This window comes from Cavia porcellus, unplaced genomic scaffold, assembly GCF_034190915.1.
Source record: "Cavia porcellus strain 051 isolate PalLab524CR breed Dunkin Hartley unplaced genomic scaffold, mCavPor4.1 scaffold_32, whole genome shotgun sequence".
In the NCBI taxonomy this organism is placed as follows: Eukaryota; Metazoa; Chordata; class Mammalia; order Rodentia; family Caviidae; genus Cavia; species Cavia porcellus.
The window spans coordinates 22721170-22744630 of NW_026947515.1; the positions used below are offsets into that span (position 1 = coordinate 22721170).

General features: G+C 49.4%; 1 protein-coding gene and 1 long non-coding RNA gene across 4 annotated transcripts; one reads left to right on the forward strand and one right to left on the reverse strand.

The window, feature by feature from the left end:
• Positions 1-842: 842 nt before the first annotated feature.
• Ubald2 (UBA like domain containing 2) lies at positions 843-6185 on the reverse strand. Of its 2 annotated transcripts, none has more exons than XM_003461438.5 (3): positions 5530-5958; positions 5327-5389; positions 843-1824 (listed from the first exon to the last, which is right to left on the reverse strand). In XM_003461438.5, exons 1-3 carry the CDS (start codon positions 5932-5934, stop codon positions 1513-1515), a joined length of 780 nt encoding a protein of 259 aa, XP_003461486.2. In that variant the 5' UTR covers positions 5935-5958; the 3' UTR covers positions 843-1512. The 2 variants fall into 2 exon arrangements, with proteins under 2 accessions (XP_003461486.2, XP_063097863.1); XM_063241793.1 differs by lacking the exon at positions 843-1824 and adding an exon at positions 3460-5093 and having other exon boundaries at positions 5530-6185.
• Positions 6186-13344: 7159 nt separating this feature from the next.
• LOC134474405 (uncharacterized) lies at positions 13345-23372 on the forward strand. 2 transcript variants are annotated; one of them, XR_010045253.1, is made up of 3 exons: positions 13345-14358; positions 17678-17926; positions 20608-23372. It is a non-coding gene; the product is annotated as an uncharacterized LOC134474405 (long non-coding RNA). The 2 variants fall into 2 exon arrangements; XR_010045254.1 differs by lacking the exon at positions 20608-23372 and adding an exon at positions 19381-19775.
• Positions 23373-23461: the final 89 nt, after the last annotated feature.

Genomic DNA, 23461 nt, shown 5'->3' on the forward strand with positions numbered 1-23461 from the left:
CAAGGCGGGCCTGCCCTCCCACAAGCCTGCCAGGGGCTTCCCCTGCTCAGAAAAGCACAGGTCGGAAGCAGCAGGGTGAGGCTGGGAGGAGCCTCAGGGTTTCCAATCAGGAAACAAAACCGAAAGGACTAACCCAGCTTCCAAGTGCGGCCCTTGTCACATGCAGGAGACAGGCCACTAGGCTTCAGTGCTGCTCTGCTGGCAAGGGGGGGGCCCCAGCAAGAGATGATCAAGAAGGCTCGGAAGCAAGCTGGGGCGCCATGCAGAGCCCCTTGGGTTTCACTTCACTTTGGGGCTCTCCTCCAGCTCAGATCTGTGTCCCAACAGCATCACCGAAGTGGGAGGGAGACGGAACGGCAGGAGTAAAGGGCTGCCTGGAGTTTTGGTGTTCGAAGGGGTCCCGGAAGTCCCCACCACGTGGCCACTCACTTTGGCTGCCTCTGGTCATGGCCGTACCAAAGGCAGCAACACACCTGCCAGAGGGGTGCTGAGGGTGGGGATGCGGAGCCCAGCAAGCTGGGAGACGCTAAGGGCTGTGGGCAGCAGTCAGGGAAGGGCACCAGGCAGGACAGCAGCCAACCCATGGCTGATGAAAACGGCTTACAAAGTCGAGTGCTGGGGACTCTGCTGTTACAGGCTTCACCGACAAGGGTCACAAGGCAAGAGGGTAACACCAACCGGGTTGGGACCCATCAAGCCCCACCTATAGCACCAAATTTCAGCCAAATGATGATGGAGTTGCCTCCCCTTCCCCCAACCCCAGCATACCCGGAACACCCACTGACCGTTTCCCAAAGATTTGGCTTTCCCTACCAAGGTAAATAAAAGAACTACAAACCAGGGAAGTTAGAAAAGTCTCTTTTAAGTTTTAAATTAAAATTTCACCCTGGTGAGATGAAATTCGGATTTAGGAACTCAACCCAAAGGCAAGCTCTCCCAGGCCCATTTCCTCTGAACCTGAACACAAGGGGAGAGGCTGGGATGCTCAAGTCCCCCACTGGACAGTGTGACCTTGACTCAAGCCAGCTCTGCAGTGCTGAGCCAGGCTCACCCAGAGACAGGCGAAAGCAGCTACAAAGCCACCGGGGGACATAACCAACCAAGAGGGGAAGAAGCCTGGGCACAGCAGTGACAGGGCTGGGCAAGCCAGTAAGGGCCCCATGGAACCCTCCTGCCCCAGGTAGGGACCATGGGGTGGGCTTCCTTCAGCCCCTCAAGGCCCTCTGCCCTCCGCACCCGAGGTGTACAGCTCTCACATACATTAGTTATATTTATACATCCATATATATTATAGTTATATATTAAAAAGAGAAAAAAACTTGCCCAAAGAAAAACTCCTGAGGGACCCAAGTGGCCCACGAAGTTTACTGGCCCCCACCCACAAAAATTCTTTTATAAAATCTTCCAGTGCGGTCTTCAGGAAACCCCTCGCCCTCCCCCTGCTCCCCACTGTGTCCCCACAGCCCTGGACAGCCCCCCTTGCTCCAGCCCAGGGCCTGGCAGCATCCAGTCTCATCTCTGGCCATCCACAGCTGCCATGGCTTTCTGCTGGGTGCCCCCCTGCTGGGCTCCAGGGGGCCACGTGGGCTGTGGGCAGTGGAGGCGATGGAAGGAGGTGGGGGAGGAGGGCGGCATCCAAGGCGCAGGGTGGCTGGGTGGGGAGGAGGCCCAGAAGGGGCCAAAGTTTGCAGGGGGGGAGCAGGCTGCGGCAGGCATGGGGCTGTTGTTGCTCTGCAGACCCTCGGAGGTGCGAAGCTTGGAGAACATGGCCAGCGCGTCAGGAAAGTTGGGAGGTGTGGCGGGTGTGTTGCTGGGCGTGCACATCTGCAGGGAGAGAACACAGGTGTGGGGAGGGCTGCCTGCCAGGCTGCAGGACTGCTCTACTGCCATCTCTCAGCCCACAGAGGCTTTACTGAGACAGACACCGCTCTCCTTTCACTATTTAAAAACGAAAGATCAGAATAAACTCCACCAAAGCCAAAAAGTGACGCACGATGCTAGGAATGACACCAAGGTGTATCAGAATGGTTAGTTCTGACCTGAAGCTAAGGCATTACATTAAAATAAAAAGACAAGGAGTAGCTCAGGACATCACCGTCAGTGCACCCCTCAAGCTGGCTGAGGAACCCAACAAGCACCACCTAGCCTCTGATGTCCCCAGGGTGGGGTCTCCCTCCTGCACAGCCAAGGAAAAGCTGTACCTCCTTGGTTTTGAGGACATCACAGCCACCAAGCCTCAAACTCTCACCTCCACCATCTTCTCAAAAGGAGGCCAGAAGTATTTTTTCCGTGTTACAGATGAGGAAACTGAGGCCCAGAGGCAAACTTGTGACTGAAAACGCACCCAGTGCAGGATGAAAGTAGAGGAGACTGAGCTGCCAGGCTCCTGTCTACAGACCCAAGCCCTTTACCTATTGCCAGGCCCCACCCGGCATGCACTAAGCTAAGAGGCAGCTCCCAGCCTGACATGCAGGTGTTTGGCTCCCTGTCTAGAGCCTCTAGCTCAGGCTGCGGCCTGCCCTTGGCCCCACAAGCCAGCAGCTGTCTGTCCAAACAGCCCAACCAGAGCCTCTGCTACCCCCGTCCTGAGGGCCCCACACCAGGGGCAGGGAATAAGCTGCCCAGAGAACAAGACCCACACCCCCTGCTTCCTACCACAAAGCTGCTGCTTCCTCTCCCAAGAAGCCCTGGGAGCCCTTCTTTGAATTTCTCCTAATTTTAGCAACCTCAGCCCCTCCTCCAGCCACCGGGCTGGGGTGGGCCCGACTCTAGGACTTGACCTTGAAGGAGAGCTCTTTGGAGAGGAGGACCCCACTTCACTTAGATCTCAGGCCACAGCCACATCAGCACCTAGAGAGTTCTGACCATTGTCTTCTCAGGGGCCCTCAGAAGAGGCCAAAGGCCTGGCCCCACCCAGACACTTCCCTCCTCCTTTCTGCCGCCTGCCCTCTGAAAGGGCTGACTTCCCCAAGCAGGAAACAATGAGGGGGGGGGCACAGTTGCTTCACAGCATCGTGACTGACTTCCCCAGTCCACCAAGCAAGCGTGGCCTCCTCCAACAGCCCACAGCCTGCTGGCTGGCAGGGCCTGTGCCCGCCTGTCTGGGCAAGCACCTGAGCCTCTCTGGAGCTCCTGTCTACTTCAGTAAAACTTTAGACCAGATTCTCCACAGCACCCTCCTCGTGCCAAGTGAACCCTGCAACCCCAGAACCGCCCTCACTCAGATCCTTCCTGATCATCCAGGAAGCCTCTTCCAACTGGAAATCAACAGCAATCCTCAGGCCAAGCATTTATCAGTGACTCCTGCCTTGGGTCACTTCTGGCATTGCCATTTTGTGGCAGCTCCTGTGTTTTTTTTTATCGGTACTAGGGATTGAACCAGGACTGCCTGGCTGCAAAGCAGGCACGTATGCCACTGAGCTAAACCCCCAGCCCAGCTCCTGTGTTTTTTAATTTAACTTTTTCCTTTATTTTGTCCCAAAAAACTGCCAACTTGGAGCTCGGACACCATTCTGAAGCACCCAGTAGCGGGTCATCAGTAGTTATGCTGATTGTAAAGCCTGTTACAAAACCAGCCTCCTGCTGGAGAGCAACTTTCAAAGGGGATTTCAATTCCCCAGCAGGGATGTGCAAACAGCGATAAAACAACCAAGTAGCTGCCAGTCCTGGCTCTTCCTGTAAACCCCTGTTCCTGACCTGAAGCATGGCTGTGCTGGAGGCCCTGGTTTTTCAGAACAGCCGAAACTAGCAGGGAGATACCTCGAGGGTGTTCTTTTTGGTTTTGGTTTTTTGAGACAGGGTCTTGCAGTATTATTTCAGGCTGCCCCAGGCTGGCCTTGAACTTGTGACAATCTTCCTGCCTCAGCCTCCTGAGTGCTAGGATTATAGGTGTGAACCACCATGACAGGCTACAAGAGACAGAGGAACAGGGCTCCCAGGTTCAGAGATTCAGAAAATTCCAAAGCTGGATGCTGGGGTGGTGGTATCCCTTGGAGATGAACTCCTCCTGGGCTTGCTATGAGTCGGGCCTTAGCTACCTCCACCCTGCAGCCAGCACCATTATTCCTTCATAAACCAAAAGACATTCCTGTCAGATTCATATGGACCATGAGCCCTAAAAGAAAAGCTGGTTTCAAAAGTCAAGGCAGACTTCTCTCTACCTGTCCTCTTTGACTAGAGGGAAAAGGGGAGCCACAGCCAAGACACAGCAGATGGGCCATGTGCAGCCATGGAAGAGAAACTCAAGTGTTAAAAATGCCAAAATAGGGGCTGGGGATTTAGCTCAGGGCATAAGTACCCGCCTTGCAAGCAGGTGGTGGATCCCCGGTATGGATAAAAATGAAAAAGACAAAAAAAAAAAAAAAAAAGCCAAAATAACCACAGCAACCCCCTGAGGAATAACGTGTTCAGGAGCTGACCCCCCCCCACTGGGGCTAATAGGTAACTAGGGGTTGGGGTGGGGAAGCTTTGTACTGAGCCTCAAGAAAGGGGTTGCCCCCCCCCCCCAGGGCAAAGACTCCAGCCTGGAACCAGGTTGGAAAGAGAAGGAAACAAACACAGCCTTGAGCCACTTCAATTCTCCGGGATTGTGCATCTTTTAAACAGAGATTAAATGCAAATTCTTGGCCTTATCTTGGGTCAATATCTGTGTGTTCTCCCGGTGCAGAGTACGTTTCCCCTGGGCTTTAAAAGGGCCAGTATACATTTGTGGGAAGAGCCAGCTTCCTGAGCCAGAGTGGATTTATCCCTTCCCTGCTTCCTGCAGCGCAGGTGCGTGTGTGGAGGGGGAAGGGCCGCACTGGATAGCAAGAGGTGCTCCCCACCAACACACGAAGGCCTCAAGTCTGTCTCCTGTCTTGGGGTCTTCATCTGGGCTCCCCAGAAGTCTGGTCACCATCCGAGCCCACTTCTGGTCTCCCGTTTGTCCTGAAGTCATCTCTCCCTTCTCGCGCCCCCCAACTCTGGAGCCCCTCCCCAAATCCCTCCGAGAGAAGCAGCGAGGGCGGGGGGCTCAGGCCTCCGGCCCAGACCCAGCCGCCTGGAGGCGTGTCCCGAAGTTGGACCAGCCGGCGCCGGCCCGGGAGCGCTCTTTCCTGGAAGACATTTTGGCTCTTTGTTTACATTAGCGGCGCGGCGCTCCCCGGCAACATGGCTGTCACCGCCGGGGGTGACAGCGGCCCGGCCCGGCCCTTGTCCCCCTCGGTCTCTCGGTGGACTATGCTCCGGGGAGTGTGGCCGCCAGGGAAGGCCCGCTTCCCGAAGCCCGTCGAGGGGCGCGGGGCAAGGGGCTTGGGGAGTACCGTCCGCGCCCTCCTGCTGAACTTACCATCTGGTGGTGGTGGTGACTGTTGGGAATGTTGGTTTCTTGGAAAAACGTGCTCAAGGCGGTCTGCGGACAAACGTGGCAGACCGGCGTCAGCGCAGCCGGACTGAGGGAGCAAGAAGCGCCCCGCCGGCCTCCGCGACCCCGACCGACACTGATCCCCCACCCAGGCCCCCAGGTTTCCCGGAGTTCAGGCCCACGCGCACCTCGAACTGCCAGTGCGCCGCCTGCAGCAGCTGCTTCGCCTGGTCGGCCGCACAGCCGGCGGCCAGCACGAACTGGTTGATCATAACCTGGTGCCGCAGCTCATCCGTGTTCACCGACATGGCGCGACGCCAGGTCCCCGCAGCGCCGGCCGCGGAGATCCGGGGCTCGGCCTCCGCCGCACGGCGAATGTTGTGGTTCCGATCCCACCGCCCGGCCGGCCGACACCACCAACAACAGCGCGGGGCGGGGCCGGGGTGTCCCAACGTTCCGGGGCCGCGTGCCGCCGCAGCTGATTGGCCCTCGCGCCGCTCCGCTAGTGCCCGGCTCCCGCACAGACGTTCGATTCGAATCCTGCGGCCCACCCCCGGGCCGCAGTGTTTCTCTTTTCGCCGGGCCGCGCCCATTGGCGGAGCTCAGCTCAGTGGGCTTCTCCCGCATTGGCCAGTCGCTGTGTTTTGGCTCTTTGAGGCTTATGATTGGCCTCAACTAAGAGTCGTGGGCGGGGCTACACTCGCTGATTGGCTTCCTGTGGGTCTGTTTGAACTCAACTTGAAAACCTGGACTGCCTGTTGATTGGCCGAGGCCTCTCTGTTTGCTGTTGTAGGCCTGGGGGGAGGGGGAGTGCGGCGAAATTCATTCATTACTTCATTGAAACTGAACATGCTCAGCTGGAAAAGCAAGACAGAGTGGCTTTGACTCATTTCCTCTAAAAGATGTGATCATCTCAAGAAACAGAATGATCAAAACACAGAACCTTTGCAGCTGCGCGAGTCTCAAAAGTATTTAATTTTAAAAATAACTTTCAAACAGCCTTTTTTTAAAATTTAAACTACTGAGCTGCAGCATACAGTAGGAGATCCTGGTTCAATCACTAGCGCGGGGGCGGGGGAGGGGAGGAAAGAGGAAGAGGTTAAAAGGAAATCATAATCAGGAAAGCTGTGTCTCTTCAGCTACGGCCTGCAAGGCTTCAAAAATGAGCAGCGTTCTTCCACAGCCCACACTGGTAATAGGAACACTCTAGGAGGCTGTGGCAGGAGGATTCCAAATTCAAGCTCAGTCTGCAAATATAGACTTAGCAAGACCCTGTAAGTAGAAAAGACTGAATTTACAGTCTCAAAATTAAAAATTTTAAAAGGCCTGGGGATGTAGCTCTATGTGAAGGTCCTGTGTTTAATCCCCAGTACCGCAAAAGCAAAAAACCAGAACATTTCCCACACTTCCTGTTCCCTTTTAATCACTACTCACCCACCCCAAGGACAGAGAATGTAAACCAATATTAATGTGCCATAAAATAATGGCAAGGAGAAAACTCACTTTCTTAAGTGACTAATTTCTAAGGTGAATTTTTTTCTTTTAAATTGGTTGAACTAATTGAAGCTTCAACTAACTGAAGCATCTTTTAGAAAATCATCTTAGCTGGGTGTGGTGGCAGAGATCTGTAATCCCAGCACTCTGGTGGCTAAGGCAAGAGGATCAAATCGTGTGAGTTCAAGGCCAGCCTGCACTACCTAATGAGACTCTGTCTCAAAAAAACCACCACCAACAACAACACAAAGAACATGGGAGGATGTGCCTAGATTATAGGCAAATATTATACCATTCTATAGTCGAGATAAGCATTGGCGAATTTTGGTATGACAGAAAGAAGAATCCAGGAACAAGTTCTTAGCTGTGTGCCACCACACCTGGCACAACCAGTGTTTACATTGTGATGCCAAACACTGCTGGGAGTTTAGTTTAGCAGCAGAGCACATGCCCCCAGCAAAATGGGCACATTGGCATAATCCTATAATACCAGTTCTCTGGGAGGCTGAGACAAGAAGAGTCAAGTTGGAACCCCGCCTGGGAAATTTAGCAATTTAATGAAATCATGTCTCAAAATACAAAATGAAATACAATAAAAAGGGCTGGAATGGAGCTCAATGTACAGGCTCTGAATTTAATCATCTGCAAAAAAGAAGAGAAGAGGGAAAAAACAGCCTTGGGCACTGAAATGAGCTAATCCCAGTTAGTTTGTCTTCTGGTTTATTTTGAAGGGATTGTAGTCCTGCAGCTGCCCATTTGACACCCCAGAGTGTTCACGACTGAGATCATGAATGTGGCTGGAGATTCAATTATAGTTGTTCCTCAGGATCCACAGGAAATTTGTTCCATGACCCCACAAAGACACCAAACTCTGTGAACATTCAAAGCCCATATGTAAAGTTGTGCAGTTTTTGCATAGAACCTACCTACATTCTCCCAACTGTAGGCTGTTTATAATACAACAGTATAAATGCTCTGTAAGCAGTAGTTGTACTGTATTGTTCAGGAAGTAATGACAACAGAAAAAGTCTGTTCAGTACAGACGCATTCTTATCTTGAATATTTGCAGTCCAAGATTGACTGAGTCCAGAGATACAAAATTCCAGGTTAGAAGGCCAACCCTATGGTTCCAAAACTTAATTGCAAGGTGAAAACTAAAGCAACCAGCCAGCAGCTTACACTACCGGGTAGTTCAGCCATAAGCAGCCCCAGAACAAGGAAGTACTGCCACCATGGGGCTGCAGGTTTTCACAAGTACATACAGGTGTCAGAAATGCCCAGGCTGTGAATAACAGGGCCTACCCTGGTGCTGGCTGTTGAAGAACATACCTGATAGCTCTCTGTTCTTCATTAAGCGCTCATGGAAGGCAAGGACCCAAATTACCGAACCTGTTATTTCCTGGACATCAAGATGTTTTATCCTCGAGGTTTATTTAAAATTTACCATTTGCAAGACATGGCTGTGGGCACCTGGATCAGGCTCAGCAGCTGTGGCTCCGAGCTAGTGGGGCCAGGGTTCTGATTATCTTCTGTGTGCATAAGGTCAGCCCAGGAGGAGGGAGGGAGGGCCTCAGCACTCTGCCTGTGATTTGTGTCCTAGAGGTGGACATACTTAATCAATACCTTGGCTCCTAAGAATCTGAAAATCTGGTTGAAGATGAATGAGCCAGAAGGCTAAGAGGGTACCCCCCACCCCCGCCTGGGAGCAGGGAGAATAAATGAGGTCATGTTTGCAGGAGCTTTGAGCTGCCAGGATGAAAGCAACTCCCCAAGTACAAGGTATTATTAACGGAAGGTGTTATTATTTTAATCTGAGAGGACAATGTGCAAAAGGTAAAACAAAGCAATAAGAACATGTTCATTCATAACAAATAAAACATAGTAGTAGACTTGGAAGGAGCAAAATCCTCTTTGGATCCACAGTCACTGCGACAGAACCGTGATACAGCAACCAGATAAGAAACAAACTTAGCCAGTATTTCCCAGCACCCAGATCACAAGGGAGCTGGGGACAGAAATCACTGGGTCAGTTACAAAGCAGGCACAATCCCTGGACCAAAGCATGCAGCTGCCACTGGCCAAGCATTTCCTGTATACCAGGTGCCTCTGGGAGAGTTTTCCTATCTGCTAACTTGTATCCATACTCCCAGCCTTCAGGAGTCCCATTCCACCAGGGAGGTTGTGAAGGGCCAGGGCCAGGAGGAGTTTCTCTAAACAAAATCGTAGTGTAAGGAGTGGGGGACTGAAGCAGCAGCTGTACATCACACGGCCTGCCTTCATGGCGTAACTGTCACCTTAGCGGGGCTCCTTTCAAACGAGAGCTGTCAGGACTCCGGATTTCCACTTCGGAGATGTAACTTGATTTGAGGGAGTGCCAGATATCTTGGGTAATGATCGGGGAGAGCTGGAGAACTGACTTTGCTAAGCACCTTCTGTGCTATGCATTTGATTTCTACTTTTTTTTTTTTCTTTTGAGACAGAGCCATACTAAATCACTAAGTAGCCCAGTCTGGTCTCAAACTTAGGATAATTCTGCCTCAGCCTCCCAGAGTGCTGAAATTACATGCATGCGTTACCATGCCCAGCTTCTATTTTTTTTTTTCTTAATCAAACCCAAGGATGCTCTAATACTAAGCTATATCCATGCCATTTTTTATTTACTTTTTTAAATTTTGAGATAGAGCCTTGCTAAGTTGCCTAGCCTGGCTTGTAGCTTTTAATCTTCCTGCCTCAGCCTCCCAAGTAACTGGAATTACAATACGTTTGGCTGCTCTCTTCTTGTGGACTTCTAAAGCTATTGTGTTCTTTCATTTCTTTAACACGGCCTCATTTTTGCTGTTCTGTCCTTGTCCTGAATTTCTCAGTTGGATCACATGTCCTCACTTAGCAGGCATGAAAGTGAGGAAGGATAGTGAGAAGGTTAAGAGTTTGCCCAAATCTGTCAGCATGGAGCTGAGACTGGATCCAAAGGAGCTGCTCAGACAGATCCCAGCCCATCTTCAGACCCCTGCCCACCTGAGGTCCTCTAGGTCTTCCCCAGATGGTGCCAGCAAGATACGAAAGCTTCCTGGCGGTGTTGCAGGAGGGGCATCAGTGACGAATTCATGCTGGTTTACACCAGATTACAGTTCACACAAAATGTCATATGTTTCCCAAGGGACAAAGGCCATGCCACTCCCAGCACACCTTAGGCATTTCCCAAAAGCAGTGTTCTGGCCTGTACACTCTGTCCATGCCTGCCGAGCGTGATAAAGTGGCTCCACTTGTGGTTGCTAGGCGTGCCCTGTGGTAAGTGACCTGGCAGTCCTTTCAAAGGGACTCTTGGCCAGACACAGGAGGGAAAGATAAAGGCAGAGTCAAGCGACAGCCTTCTAAAGAGACGCCTCCTTCTCAGGCCCCTTGAAAGTCTGCTTGAGTCTCAGGACTTCCAGCTACTTTCTCTGGGTGGAACATGAATCAGTAGACTGAGAGCTGGACCAGTCTAGGCTGGCCCTTGTGTCTATTTGTTTGTTTTTGGTACTGGGGATCGAACTCACAACCTCCTGCTTGCCAGGCAGACGCTTATATTGCTGAGCTAAATCCCCAGCCTGGCCCTTATGTCCAAATCACAGGAGATCTGGTACAGTGACAACCCTCCCATCTGCCTTTTTAAAATTTGAAAAATAATCACAAACCAAAAGTGCTTGTGTAGAGCCAGATGAAAAGGAGGCTCGGTGGCTCACTCCTTAATCCCAGTGTTTGGAAGCCTGAGGCAGAGGGATCGTTATGAGTTTGAGACCAGCCTGGGCTAGAAAGTGAGCTCAAGGTCAGCCTGAATCGCATAGCAAGACCTGTCTCAAAAGACCAAAAAAATAGCGCTTGTGCAGTTTACAGGGCATGACTGAAAAACTATGGTGTATGTTTACATTTTTTAAATTTATTACAGTAAAAAACCCATTGCCAATCATCTCCTTCAAAAAGAGTCCTCTTTTCTTCCAACACACTTATCCCATGTGCTCGCCGCTGTCAGAACAAGTTCTGGAAGTCTTCATTCATGTTTTTCACTGTACTGCTGTGGCCATCTGGACAGCCTGAAGAGATTCAAAATTCTGCTATTTCATGGTCATTTTTTTTTTTTTTTTTTTTGTCTTTTTCCTTTTTATCGGTACCAGGGATCAAACTCACGACTGCCTGCTTACAAGGCAGGCACTTATGCCGCTGAGCTAAATCCCCAGCCCAATTTCATGGTCATTTTGACTTTGGGAAAGAGCTGGAAGTTGTGTGATGCGGGACCTGGCGAGGAAGGTAGCTGAGGACACACTGTCCTGCTTTTTATAAGCTGTCTCAGTGGGCAGCACAGCAGTCACCGTATTTTTTGATCACATCTCATAAAGGCATTCATGAAAGACGACTTCTAGAACTGTTTCAGAAAGGGAAAGAATGACAGGATGTGTTCGAATCAAAGGCGAGTATTTTGAGGGCGGTGAGTGGCCATGTTGTTTACTGTATTTTTTAAAAATGTAAACATTCACTGTTTTTCAATCACCCCTTGTCTGTATTCAGTTGAAAGACTAATAGTCACCCGTGTATCCAGCAGAGGTCTTAAGCAGTCTGAGACCAGCACTTTGAAGGTACTGTGAGTGTGCTGGTCTCTGGCAGTGCCTGACGCTCCCTCTTCATGCTGGGGGATTGCACAGACATCTCTTAACTAACGCGGATAAAAAGCTGACTTTTCTTCTTTTTCTTACTCCTTCAGCAATGCTTATTCAAACTAGCAAGCATAGGTTTTAAGGAGATAGAGGGAGAAGGCGCTTCAGTACCTGGAAAACCTAAGCTGAGAAGGATGCAGATACATCAAACAGAGATGAAAAGGAATTTTTGGAAGAGCGAATGGTGCAAACCAAAGCAAGCGCCAACCAAATCCACTTAGTGAGCATGTACCGAGAGACAGGAGACAGCGGAATGAGCTGCACTGAGCTCAGACAGGCAAGGCTTGGAGGGGACCTGTTCAGGGAAGGACGGCATCATTTCCTTTCTACGGAAAAATGGCATGTGTTGTCAAGCCCGGTTAGGCTAAGCTAGGTTGGTTTTTTGGTACCTGGAATTACACTCATGACCTTGACCTTGCCTGGCGGGCACTTTTGCCAATGAGCTAAACTAAACCCCGGGCCCTGGCTAAGCTAGGTTGGATTCATATAATCTTACATCTGGCGAGGTGGTGTACACCTGTAATTCTAGCATTCTGGGAGGCTGAGGCAGGAAGGTTGTACATTTCAGCCCAGCCTGGGCAACTTAGTGAGATCCTGTCTCAAAAATTAAAAATAAAGAGGGATGAAGATGTGGCTTGGAGTGAAGGCCCTGGGGTTCAATCCCTGGTACAGTACTAGGAAAAAACAAACACAGAAACCTTGCCATCTGCTCATCCATTGTGGGAATCTTACTGTCTAGTAGGTCCAAGTTGGAAACTATGGCCGTCGGGTTTGTTTTTGTAAATAAGAGTCCTCTGAAACAGGGGTATGCGAACTTGTTTGTGCGTCGCCCTGAACCTCCTTTGTGCTGGAGTAGCGCTGAGCCGTTGCACTACAGACCACAAAGTGAAGACTGATAGGTCTGAGAAGGGGTAGGAAGAGGGGAAGGACTGGCCGGCGGTGGCTGAAAAGATAAGTATAAAATATAAGTAACCTTTATTTTGGGAATGTGGGGAGAGACACCCCTGGCCCCCTGGGGTGCATCATCTCCACCCAGGGGCCAGCGATCTCTCCCTGGAATACGTGGAGTGAGGCACATAAGTAGCCTCGGTCTGGGGTGGACCCTAAAGGGTATTAGGGATGCACAGGTATTTCATTGGCACACGTTTGGCGCCAGGGACAGGTTTTTAGGGGTGGGGGGTATAGGGTTACAGGTAAATCTCTAGGGGCGGGGGAGGCAGGAGCTCCCTAATTCCAGCTGAGGCTTTTTCTGGCTATAACGTCCGGTCTGGGCCAGCAACCCTTTCAAAGACTACTTTCAATCCAGCCCTTTGCAACATCTGAGAGGGCCGCAGAGCTGAGTGTCAACAATTCGGCTTGCAGCCTGGAAGTAATGGGTCTCTGCCCGAGGGTCAGTGTTCAGAAGTCACGTGACTTCCCTGAACTCCAAGGTGGCAGCAGAGCAGATCCTCCCACACTCAGAGATGGGCGAGGACAGCCTGTGAGTGCCCTGAGCAAAGCCTGACTGCTCTCCCACGGGCCACCAGGCGGTGGACTGTGAGGATGGACCTGTTCTCATTCGCTCATCTGTAAATCCCGGTCACAGAGTGAATTTAATTTAGTATTTGCTTTTTTGAGACACGGTCTCGCTGGCTCTAAAGTCATGTGTAGCTCAAGCTGGTCTCGGATTCACAAAGATCCTCCCGCCTTAGCTTCCCAGATGCTGGAATTAAGACATACACCATTGGTAAATTTTTGTTGTTCTAGTCATTCATTTATTTTTCATAACCATGTAGATGAAATCCAGGGCCTCTTGCATGCTAGACAAGTGCCCTGCCACTGACTGAGCTGCCCCCAGAGGGAATCTAGAACTAGAACTTAGCAGAGAAAAATGTTCAAAGAGGTGCAATGTTTGTAAAATAAAACATGAGCTCTCTGAAAATATGCCCATTAAAAGAAGTCAGAGTACAGTGAAAAAAAAGAAAGAGGAAGAGAGAGAAACAGAAGTCCTAGAAGAGAAGTTCCTGTAAAATAAAACCAGTGATTGTCTTGTAAGTTTGGGGGTGACAGGTCCCCTTGGCCTTCAGGAGGCAGAGCACTCCAGGGTGAATGACGGAGACATATTTACTGACCTTGAGACCCAAGCCACGCTGATAGTTCTTCAGGCCTGCAAGTGATACTGTCAGAAAACATAGGCGGAGCCAGTGTACTGCGCTAAGAGGAAGTGTTCACGGAGCAAGAACCTGGGCCACACGCTGCAGGATTGGGAAACCCCAGAACGTGACTCGTCACAGCCATATCCATGCCATGCTCGCCCACGCAAAACGCTCCGCAGGGCTGGAGCAGCCAGAGAAGCCTGGGTCCTGCCCTTGGGGCGCTTCCACCCTGGAGCCCACCCACTGACCAGATTGAGAGCCAGTCATAGAGGGAACAGAGCCAGCAGACAAGCCCGCGTCTGTCCCGAAGGCGAAGGCGCGCGGTTGCGCAAGCTCAGGCCTCTGCAGCTAGAGGAGGGTGGGTTGGTTACTCATCCTCTGCAGCTCCTGGGGAGAGGCTGAAAACCAAAAAGGATTTCCAGGATGAGAGGAGGTTAGGTCCCAGGGCTTGTAGAGGAAAGGGCCCGCGTACAGAAAAGGAGACACTGAAAAGAAGGATGGTAAGAAACAGAGGCAAGGTGACAGCGGTAGTGACAACGGTGAGTTCCTGGCCCTGGCTTTAGTCACGGCTATTACCCCAGAGGGGACCGTTGAGCTGGCCTGGTGACCAGCAGGCCCAGCACAGGCTAGTGTTTCCTGGAGACTGGGGGTCAGCTGTCCAGCAGTGGAAGACTTGGTCCTGAACTCCGATGAGCCTTGAGTAAGTTTCTGCACTCAGCCTGTGGAGCTTCAATTTTCTCATCTGAGAAGTGGGAACAATGAAGCTCTTATGTCCTGGGGCTGTTTGGAAGATTAAATCAGAGACTGTGTCAAAAGTCCTTGGTAGGTTCCCAGCACCAAAATAATAATAATAACAAAATAATGCGAGCAGGCCTTGTGACAAATGCAGGTAATCCCATGGTTCTGGGAGACTGAGGCAGAAGGATCACAAAGTCAAGCCCAGCCTAGAAAAATCAGGGATTTAGCACAACCCTCTCTCAAAAAATAAAAAAGGGCTCAGTGAGATAGCTTAGTGTGAAGGCCCTGGGTTCAATTCCACAACTGAAAAAAGAGTGATTATCCTTGAGTAGGGTATAACTCAGCAGTAGAGTACTTGCCTAGCATGTGAGAGGCCCTGGGTTTAATTCCCAGGAAAGAGAGAGAGAGAGAGAGAGAGAGAGAGAGAGAGAGAGAGAGAAGGAGGGAGGAGGGAGGGAAAAAGAGGGAGGCAGGAAGAGATGGGAGGAAGAAAGGAAGGAAAGAAGAAGAAGAAAGATAGGGTCTTGCTATATTGTCCAGGCTGGTCTCAAACTCCCCAGCACAAGGAATTCTCCTGTCTCTATAGACGTAAAGCACCTGGTCCTGCTTCAGTTATTCTTAATGGTATTTAAACCAGGCATGATGGTACCTATAATCCCAGCTACTGAGGAGGCTGAGGCAGAAGGATCTCAAGCTCAAGGCTGGCCTAGACTACCTATGGAGTTTGAGGCTCGTCTGGGCTACAGAGACCCTGTCTCAAACCCAACAAACACCACTGATTTAGTGAGCACTTACTAGGAAGAAATGTGCCCTGTCCAGCTGGGAGACAAGAAGAAATAAGGCCAACGTTATGCTGGTAAACTGGCCCAGAGAAGCAGAAGATTCCTCCACTCACAACATTTGAGGGTGCTGCCTTGTAAGTAGTCCCACTACGGGCAGCTTCAGGCTAACAACGGTTACCGGCTGGCTGGCAAAATTCCTCTGCAGTGAGATCTAGAGAACCAGCCCCACGTTGGTGAAATTTCTCTCTAGCTAGAGAACGGTATTTAAGGGGGAAGTCAGCAGTGGTCACATCCCTGGGCCTTGCCACACAGGGTGCCCTGGCCACAGATGGCCGCTCTAGACTATAGGGATGACAGGAACAACTGGGGTCTTGTCTACCTGTAGGATGGTGACATGGGAGAAGGAAGGGGGTGGTTGTGTTCTTTGTTTTTTGTTTTGTCTTTTTTCCTTTTTATCGGTACCAGGGATGGAACTCACGACTGCCTGCTTGCAAGGCAGGCGCTTATGCCGCTGAGCTAAATCCCCAGCCTGGTGGCTGTGTTTTTATGTGGTCCTTCAGCAGTCACTTCCTATCTGACAGGGGAGAAGTTTCCCTGATATTTTGAGCTCTAACAGGCATGGAGCAACACTGGTTCAGGAACTCAAACCCTGGTTCTGCCTCTGACCACCAGTTTGTGAGTCTCTTTGTCATTTACACAGCAAAGGATAGTGGCTGAGGATTTAGCTCAGCAGTGTAAGTGCCTACTTTGCAAGCAGAAGGTTGTGAGTTCAATCCCCAGGATGAAAAAAAAGAGATACACAGCAAAGGATAAAGGTGGGGTTTTTTTTTGTTTTGTTTTGTTTTGTTTTGTTTTTTGTCTTTTTCATTTTTAGCGGTACTGGGGAATCAAACTCACGACTGCCTGCTTACAAGGCAGGTGCTTATGCCACTGAGCTAAGTCCTCAGCTAAGGTGGGATTTTGAACACATCTCTTGGCTTTGGAATTCTGAAACTCTGTTTTAAAAAAAATTATGGAATCTAGTCAGGCATGGTGGCTCATGCCTGTAATCCCAATATTGGAGAGGCTGAGGCAGGGGGACTGTTGGGGCACCCTGGGCCACAGAGTGAGTTCAAGCCCATGCTGGACTACGTAGTAAGACCTGTTTCAAATAATTGTTTTAAAAAAAGAATCTAACCACTCTTTTCTTTATTTCTTTCCCTTTCAATTTCTTTTTTTCTTGAGACAGGGACTGACTAAATTGTCCAGACTAGCCTTGAACTTATGATCTATCTAGCTTAGTCTTCTGTGGACTCTAACCTCTTGTTAAAAAAAAAAAAATCGAGACAGGGTCTCAGTATGTAGTTAGGATTGGCCTTGAACTCACTGTGTTGCCCAAGCTGGCCTCAAATTTGAGACAGTCCTACTGCCCATGTGCTGGGATTACAGAAGTACATCACTTCAATCGGCTAAAAAATTTGAAGAGTTTGCCCATGACAGAGCACATACTTAGTGTGCTAGAGGCCCTGGGTTCCATCTACAGCTTTCAAAAATTTTTTTTACTGCACACCTCCTATGTGCTAAGAACTACTCTAGAGCCTTCCATACCCTGTCTAACTTAATGTTCAAAAAGCTCTTTGCTAAAAAAAGGAAAAAAAAGCTTTTTGGTTTTTAACCCCTTTCCTCTCTAAATCTAGACCTGTTATATACCTTTTGCCTTTGGGGTCAGGGATCAGCCTGCATCAAAGTATGAAGCATGGAAAAAGAATTCTTTCCAGCTATGGTGGCCCATGCAGTACCCAAAGACTGAGCAGGAGGATTACTATGAGTTCGAGGCCAGCCTGGGCTACATAAGTGAGTTCAAAACCAGCCTGGGAAATGTAAATGAGCTCAAGGCCAGCCTGTACTACATAGCAAAACCTTGTCTCAAAACAAACAAACAAATGAAGAAGTTCTGCAACAGGACTTCTGAGAAAAAGGACCAGTTATAGTCTATAAGCCTCAGCAGCTTCCTGGACAGGGATTTCAGCTGAGTGAGCTACACTCTAAGCAGAATGAGAGGTAAAGGCCCTATGGAAGGGCTTTTCACAAGCAAAACCCAGCAGGAATATTAAGCTCCATTTGAGATGCAAGTAGGGGTATATGGCAAGCAGAGGGAGGGAAGGGCCAGGGAGGAGAGTCTGTCTTCTACATGGTCACACAGAGCCAACAAAGGTCTACAGGACCTTTGTCAAGTTAACCTGAGAGTTACTCACTTAACATGAGTCAAGTAACCTGAGAATGAATAACTTTTGCAATAATGAAAGGAGGCAGATCATGAGGTAGGGAAGCCAGACGGGAGTGAAACTGCCAGCCCTCTTCTCCTACCCAGATTTCATCTCAGAATATACAGGATAACAGAGTGCACGTACACGATGTCATAGATATGCACTCGTGGAGCACAGGAAAGATCTAAGGCTTGCAGCAGGGAACTGGAAGAACCACAACACTGAATACTACCTCTGTTTATTGCTTTGTCAGGGTCAACACAAAGTCTGCCTGAGCAGGACAGTGGTTATCACTTAAATAAACACACACTCAGCCCCGGAAGAAATGCGCTGTTGGACTGCACTGCGGGTTCGCCGTGTGGTGGACATTAACTGGGGCTCTGCTAGTTGTGGAAGGACCCTCACTGCCCATTGCTTGGAGTCTGCTCTCCTGCCTCTCAGTGGTTGCTCTCACTTCCCTTCACTTATCTGCTCTTAGCTTCCAGCGCCTGGAAGGAGTCAGGTGAGTGGCCAGTGGTTGACGTTGGTCAGCGGGTCAGTTCATGGTTTCAAGCCCTGCAACCCTGACCTTGGCTCTGGTTTCCAAGGGAGGGTGTGGGGCTTACCCTGCAGGGCATCCCCAGCTGATAGCAGCTCCAGCCAAGCCATCGTGGATAACGTTCCTGAGAGTGTTATGGCTTGCTGGCTCATTTACTGCCATGGCTGGACACATCTGGCTGAGCACTTGGGTTGAGGTTCTGAGCTTCTTCTATGGCTTGTTTTTTTTTTTTTTTTAATCAGTACCGGGGATCAAATTCACGATCGAGTGCTTGCAAGGTAGGCGCTTATGCCGCTGACCTAAATCCCCAGCCCCAATGGCTTGTTTTCTTATACCAGCTCTGAGAGACAGCTCAACTTGAAGAAGAAAAAAAAAGAAAGATGAAGGAAGAAGGGAAGGGAAAAAGAAAAACCCCGGTAGCACCAGCTCCCCGCAGTCAGGCCCTTGTCAGTAAACCCCCACCTCCAAACAAGTTCCATTCTGGGAGACCGTGCTGGCAAGTCGGATTTGTTCCTATGTCTGACAAAAGGAGTCTGTCTTACAGAGGACTCCTGTGAAAGTTCACAACTCGAATGTCTGAAAGACATGGACTTACTATACACAGGGAATCAGGGAACCCTAGGTCCCCAGCCCTACGGCCACTCCCATGGTCTTGAGCAAGTCCCTGTGCTTATATGGCTACAACTGTCCTGTCAGGTGAAAGGGCCGCACCTTCAAGGTTCCTTTTAAATCTGATGATACAGCCATGACAGGGAATTTCAAGAAACTGTAGGAAGGGCTGGAAGTGTAGCTCCATTAGTACAGTACTTACCGGGCACTTACAAGGCCCTGGGTTAAATTCCCAGTATAACAGAAATAGGAGAGGCCAGGATTAGTGGCAAATACTTGTAACCCTAGCACTCTGGGAGGCTGAGGCAGGGCAATCACAAGTTTGAGCCCAATCGTGGCAGTTTAATAAGACCCTATCTCTAAACAAGGGATGGAACAAGAGCTAGGGTATAGCTCAGTGACTCGCAAGAAGTAAGAGGATTTATTTTCACTTGCTTTCTTGTAAGTAACTGTAGTTGAGTATGGAATTCATTTTGGTAAAGAAAGGTTTGGGCACTTGGGAGATTGAGGCAGGAGGATTTCTGTGGGTTTGAGGCCAGGCTAGGCCACATAGTGAGTTCAAGGCCAGTCTGAACTACATAGTAAGGCCCTGTCTCAAAAAAACAAATAAACAAATAAATAAATTTTAGAAAGGTTTGGGGGTAGCTCATTCACAGCCCCGTCCATATTCTGCTTTTTCTGGTAGCCAGAGACACATGGTGGGCTCTGTGCTCACCTGGTCTGGTTCTTGGGAAGGGTGACAGGGTCTGCTGGATGCCACTGGGCTGGATGTCATGGCACATTCTTTACACACTGGCTTTACCATGCAGGAACTGCAGACTCGGGTGGGTGAGCTCAATGCCAAAAGGCCAGGGCCAACAACAAGGACAACGATGGCAGAGGTGGGCACACAGAAGGTGTACGGGGGCTGGCATCTGATAAAACCCCCTGTGAAGGTAAAGCAAGCAGAAGACACCTCCCGTCTCTTCAAATGCGCTCTAGAGCAGCAGCTGTCGTGGCTCAGCTCTCCAGATGATAGGTGCCTGGGCAGCAGGACTGGAACTAGGAGGCAGGCAAGGTCTGGTGGAGCACACACGCCTGAAGATGCGGCCTGCTCTGGGGCCCACTCAGGGAGTGCCCCACACTTACCCCCTGGTTCTATCACCGGGCACTGTGTAAACAACACCTTCACGTTGGTCCCTTCCCTTTCTGGTACTGGAGATTCAACACAGGGTCTTGTGCATGTGATTCAAGTACTCTACCCCTCAGCTACTTTGCAGTATTTATTTGTTATTAATTGATTGATTATTTTTCTTTTTTTTTTCGTCTTTTTTGTTTTTATCGGTACCAGGGATCGAACTCACGAGTGCCTGCTTCCAAGGCAGGCGCTTATGCCGCTGAGCTAAACCCCCAGCCCCAATTGATTGATTATTGAACTCAGGGTCTTCTAGGGTGCTGGGATGCCAAGCATGCACCACCATCTGACCCCTTTTAGTTTTTCTTTTGAGATAAGGACTCATTAAATGGCCTGAGTTGGGCTCAAACTCTTGATCCTCCTGGCCTGGCCTCCACAGTAACTGGGATTATAAAGTGTACACCACCACATCCTGCTTCGTTTTGGTTCTGAGAAGTAAGCTAAGAAGCTACAAGTCCAGCTGAGGTTTGCGGCTACTTGAACAGTTCTTTGTTAGAGGCCAACAGCTGAGGCCAAAATTAACAATGAGGGATTCACATTAGCAAGGAACAAAATATGGAAGCCTAATTGCTCACTTCCTAGGGGCAGCGTATTTCCCTCATCAGAGAGCTTTGGATTACCCGAGGAACTTTTTTAAGGTCCCATAGCATTTACAAGAAGACTAAAGTATTAGCTTTAGTCTACAGACTAATGACATAAAATTCTCTGTTGTTGACTTTGACTTTAGTCCACTGAAGCTACCGAGAATGCATCAGGGCTGGTGTGTTGCTGATTGGACTTTAGCTTTTAGAGAGATAGCAACCTTTAGACACCTAGTTGTTCAGACAACTAGGATTCTAACCTTCGTGTGTCCCCTGGCTAGGTCAGTCTGAGCTCCTGCAACGTTCCTCAGGTGTCAGCCTGCCTCCTGTGCCTGCACCTGCTGCCTAGGGAATGCTGGGCTCCAGGCCACTGGTCCATTGGCTTCCACCTGCAGGCTCCATCACGCCTTCCTGTTAGAGGAATCTGCTGAAATGAATGCCTTTGTTACCAGGACGGAAAATGCACATCTGAGCCGAAACCAGGACAGCCCAAATGAACAAAATTAAAAGCTCCAAGGAACAAGCTGACCTAGAAGTTACTTGTCCCAGTGCTTCCCCTCGATCCAAGATTGAGAGGAAGGGCTCAAATCTAATACAATCTAGGGCTTCTCCCCCGGTCTTCTGCAGATGCTTAGGGGAAACTCTGAGGTCCTGGAAAGCTGGGTTCTCTGCGGGGATCCTCCCAAGGGCTGCTGCATTCGCAGGAGGGAGGTCAGTCATACAAAAGAGGTGTGCAGAAGGGCTGGGGATTTAGCTTAGCGGCGTAAGTGCTTGCCTTGCAAACAGGCAGTCGTGAGTTTGATCCCCAGTACCAATAAAAATGAAAAAAAGACAACAACAAAAAAAAAGGTGTGCGGTATTTGCAGGTAATTTCCCTAAGCCCAGTGCATGATTCTCCCCAGACTATTTTTACAAGTTAAAAGCATTTTTATGGCTCTTTTAAGAGCAGTTGCTTCTGGATTTTCCCTGTCCTCTGTGCCATCTTCTCTTTCGGCACTGTCCCCCACACAGGTCTCTGGTGAGGGAGCCAAACAAAGCCAAGGAAGAATCTGAAAGAGGAATGCGGGGCTGGACCCCTTCAGACAAGGCTGCTTAGAGATTTAGCTGCTGAACTCACCCCTGCCCCAGGCCCTGGGTGAGGCTTCTTCCCAATCTGTAACCCCATGTGATTATGCTGTACATTACCAGGCTCTAACTCAAATCACAGATAGCCCCTTTGATCTAGAAGTTTCTCTGAATTATCCCCCCCCCCCCACTTCTTTCTCTTCCACCCCTGGTCAGCACTTTATATATCTACTTATGAAAGTAAATATCACATTTCCTTCTGAGGCTCTAACTGCCTTTATTTATTTATTTATGGTACCAGCAATCGAACTCATGACCTCATGCTACCTAGACCCACGACTTCTATCAAAATGAGGATTGGGGGCTGGACTATTTTCAGATGAGGAAGCGAAGGTTCTCAGGGTTTAATCCAAAGCTACACACAGTTAGCTTAGGATCGTAGTTTGTCCAATTTAAAATCCAATGGTCTTTTTCTGCCTCAGTTTCTTTATTTGTAAAGTAAAAGTATTAACAGCGTGCACTTCTAGTGTTCTTTTTAGCATTCTAGGAGGGGCAGATGCTTTAATATGTGCCAAGTGTTTGAGGCTGTCATGGGTCATGCAGCTGCAGGACTCTCGCAAAAGCCTGAGCCCTGTTGCTGGGGCTTCCAGCCTCCAAATCTGTGAACTAAGTAAACTCCTTTTCTTTGTAAAACATAAACAAGGGTCAGGGGCTTAGTTCAGTGGCATGGGGCCTGCCTGGCAAGTGTGAGGTCATGAGTTTGATTCCTGGTTCCAAAAATAAATAAATAGACACAAATAAAACCCAGGGCCTGCTATCCAAAGTAAACTTCCACTAATATTGTGGTGCTTCTTTACTATTTCAGGCCCTGGATTCCTGACTCCTTTGAGGAGCCTACTTCTAGACTTGGGGAGTATCAGGGAAAAGAGGAATGAACCCCATTGTTTTCTAGCTCCCAACAGGTTGGTGAGAGTAAAACAGACACTGTAAGCAACAGAACTGAGCAGCCTGCCTGAAGCTTTCAGATACAGATAAATTCATTAAGGGGAGAGGTGACCCCTTTGCAAAATGCTGAGGGCACTAAGAACAAAGACTTCTGAAATAAGTCTATAACAAGGTTATAAGGCAACATTCTACTCTGCACAGTGTTAACGGCCTTCTCTTTTGAGGTGGTGCTAGATGCCTCTTGCCTTTTATTGTATCTTTACCAAGCAATTACAGTACAAGACAGGGCCAGTACATGGAGAAAGAAGGGACCCCAGAGGTTAGGGCTACAGGCTGCAGGGAGAACTCTGAAGACAAGAAGCCCTGGGGCCCAGGAAGTGCTGTCTGGGGCAGAGACCTGCTCTGTAGCTCAGCTTCTCTTTGACATAGGTTCCTATAAATGACAGGGCCACATGTGGTGGTGCATGTCTGTAATCCCAACACTCTGGAGGCTGAGGCAGGAGGCTTGCTGGGAGTTCAAGGCTGGCCTGAGCAATTAATGATTAAAAGCCAAAATAAAAAAAGGTCTGGCTGGGGAGATAGCTCAGTGGCACAGTGCCTGCCTGGCAAGCACGAGGTCTTGAGTTCAATCCTCAGTACCAACAAACAAACAAACATAAAAGGACTGCAGATGTAGCTTGTGAGAAGGCCCTGGATATGAGACAGAAATAGGTTCCTGCCATCCTGGGAATTTTGGAGGAAACCAAAACGATCATGTGGGTGACTTTGGCACCAAGTCAGCTGGCTACTGCTGAAAAGAGGCTGACAGAGGATGCAAAATATAATCAGGAAAAAAGATAGACCCTGTACAATAGCTTTCCAAACTTAATCAAGGGAACTTGTCACCCCAAGCTCTTGATGCTGTTGAAAAATATTGGAAACCATGTTCTAACAGTTGCAATTTTTGCTAATCAGTCCCCACTCAGAAATAAACAATAAGCAACAACAACAGCAACAAAAACCCCATGGCCACAAATAAAATAAAAGGTTGAAAACACACAAATGTCTGTAATTAAGCTGTGCAATGACGTCTGCCTGTTCAGGCTTCCTACTGTTTCGTGTTTATCAAGGGAATCCCAGATCGGC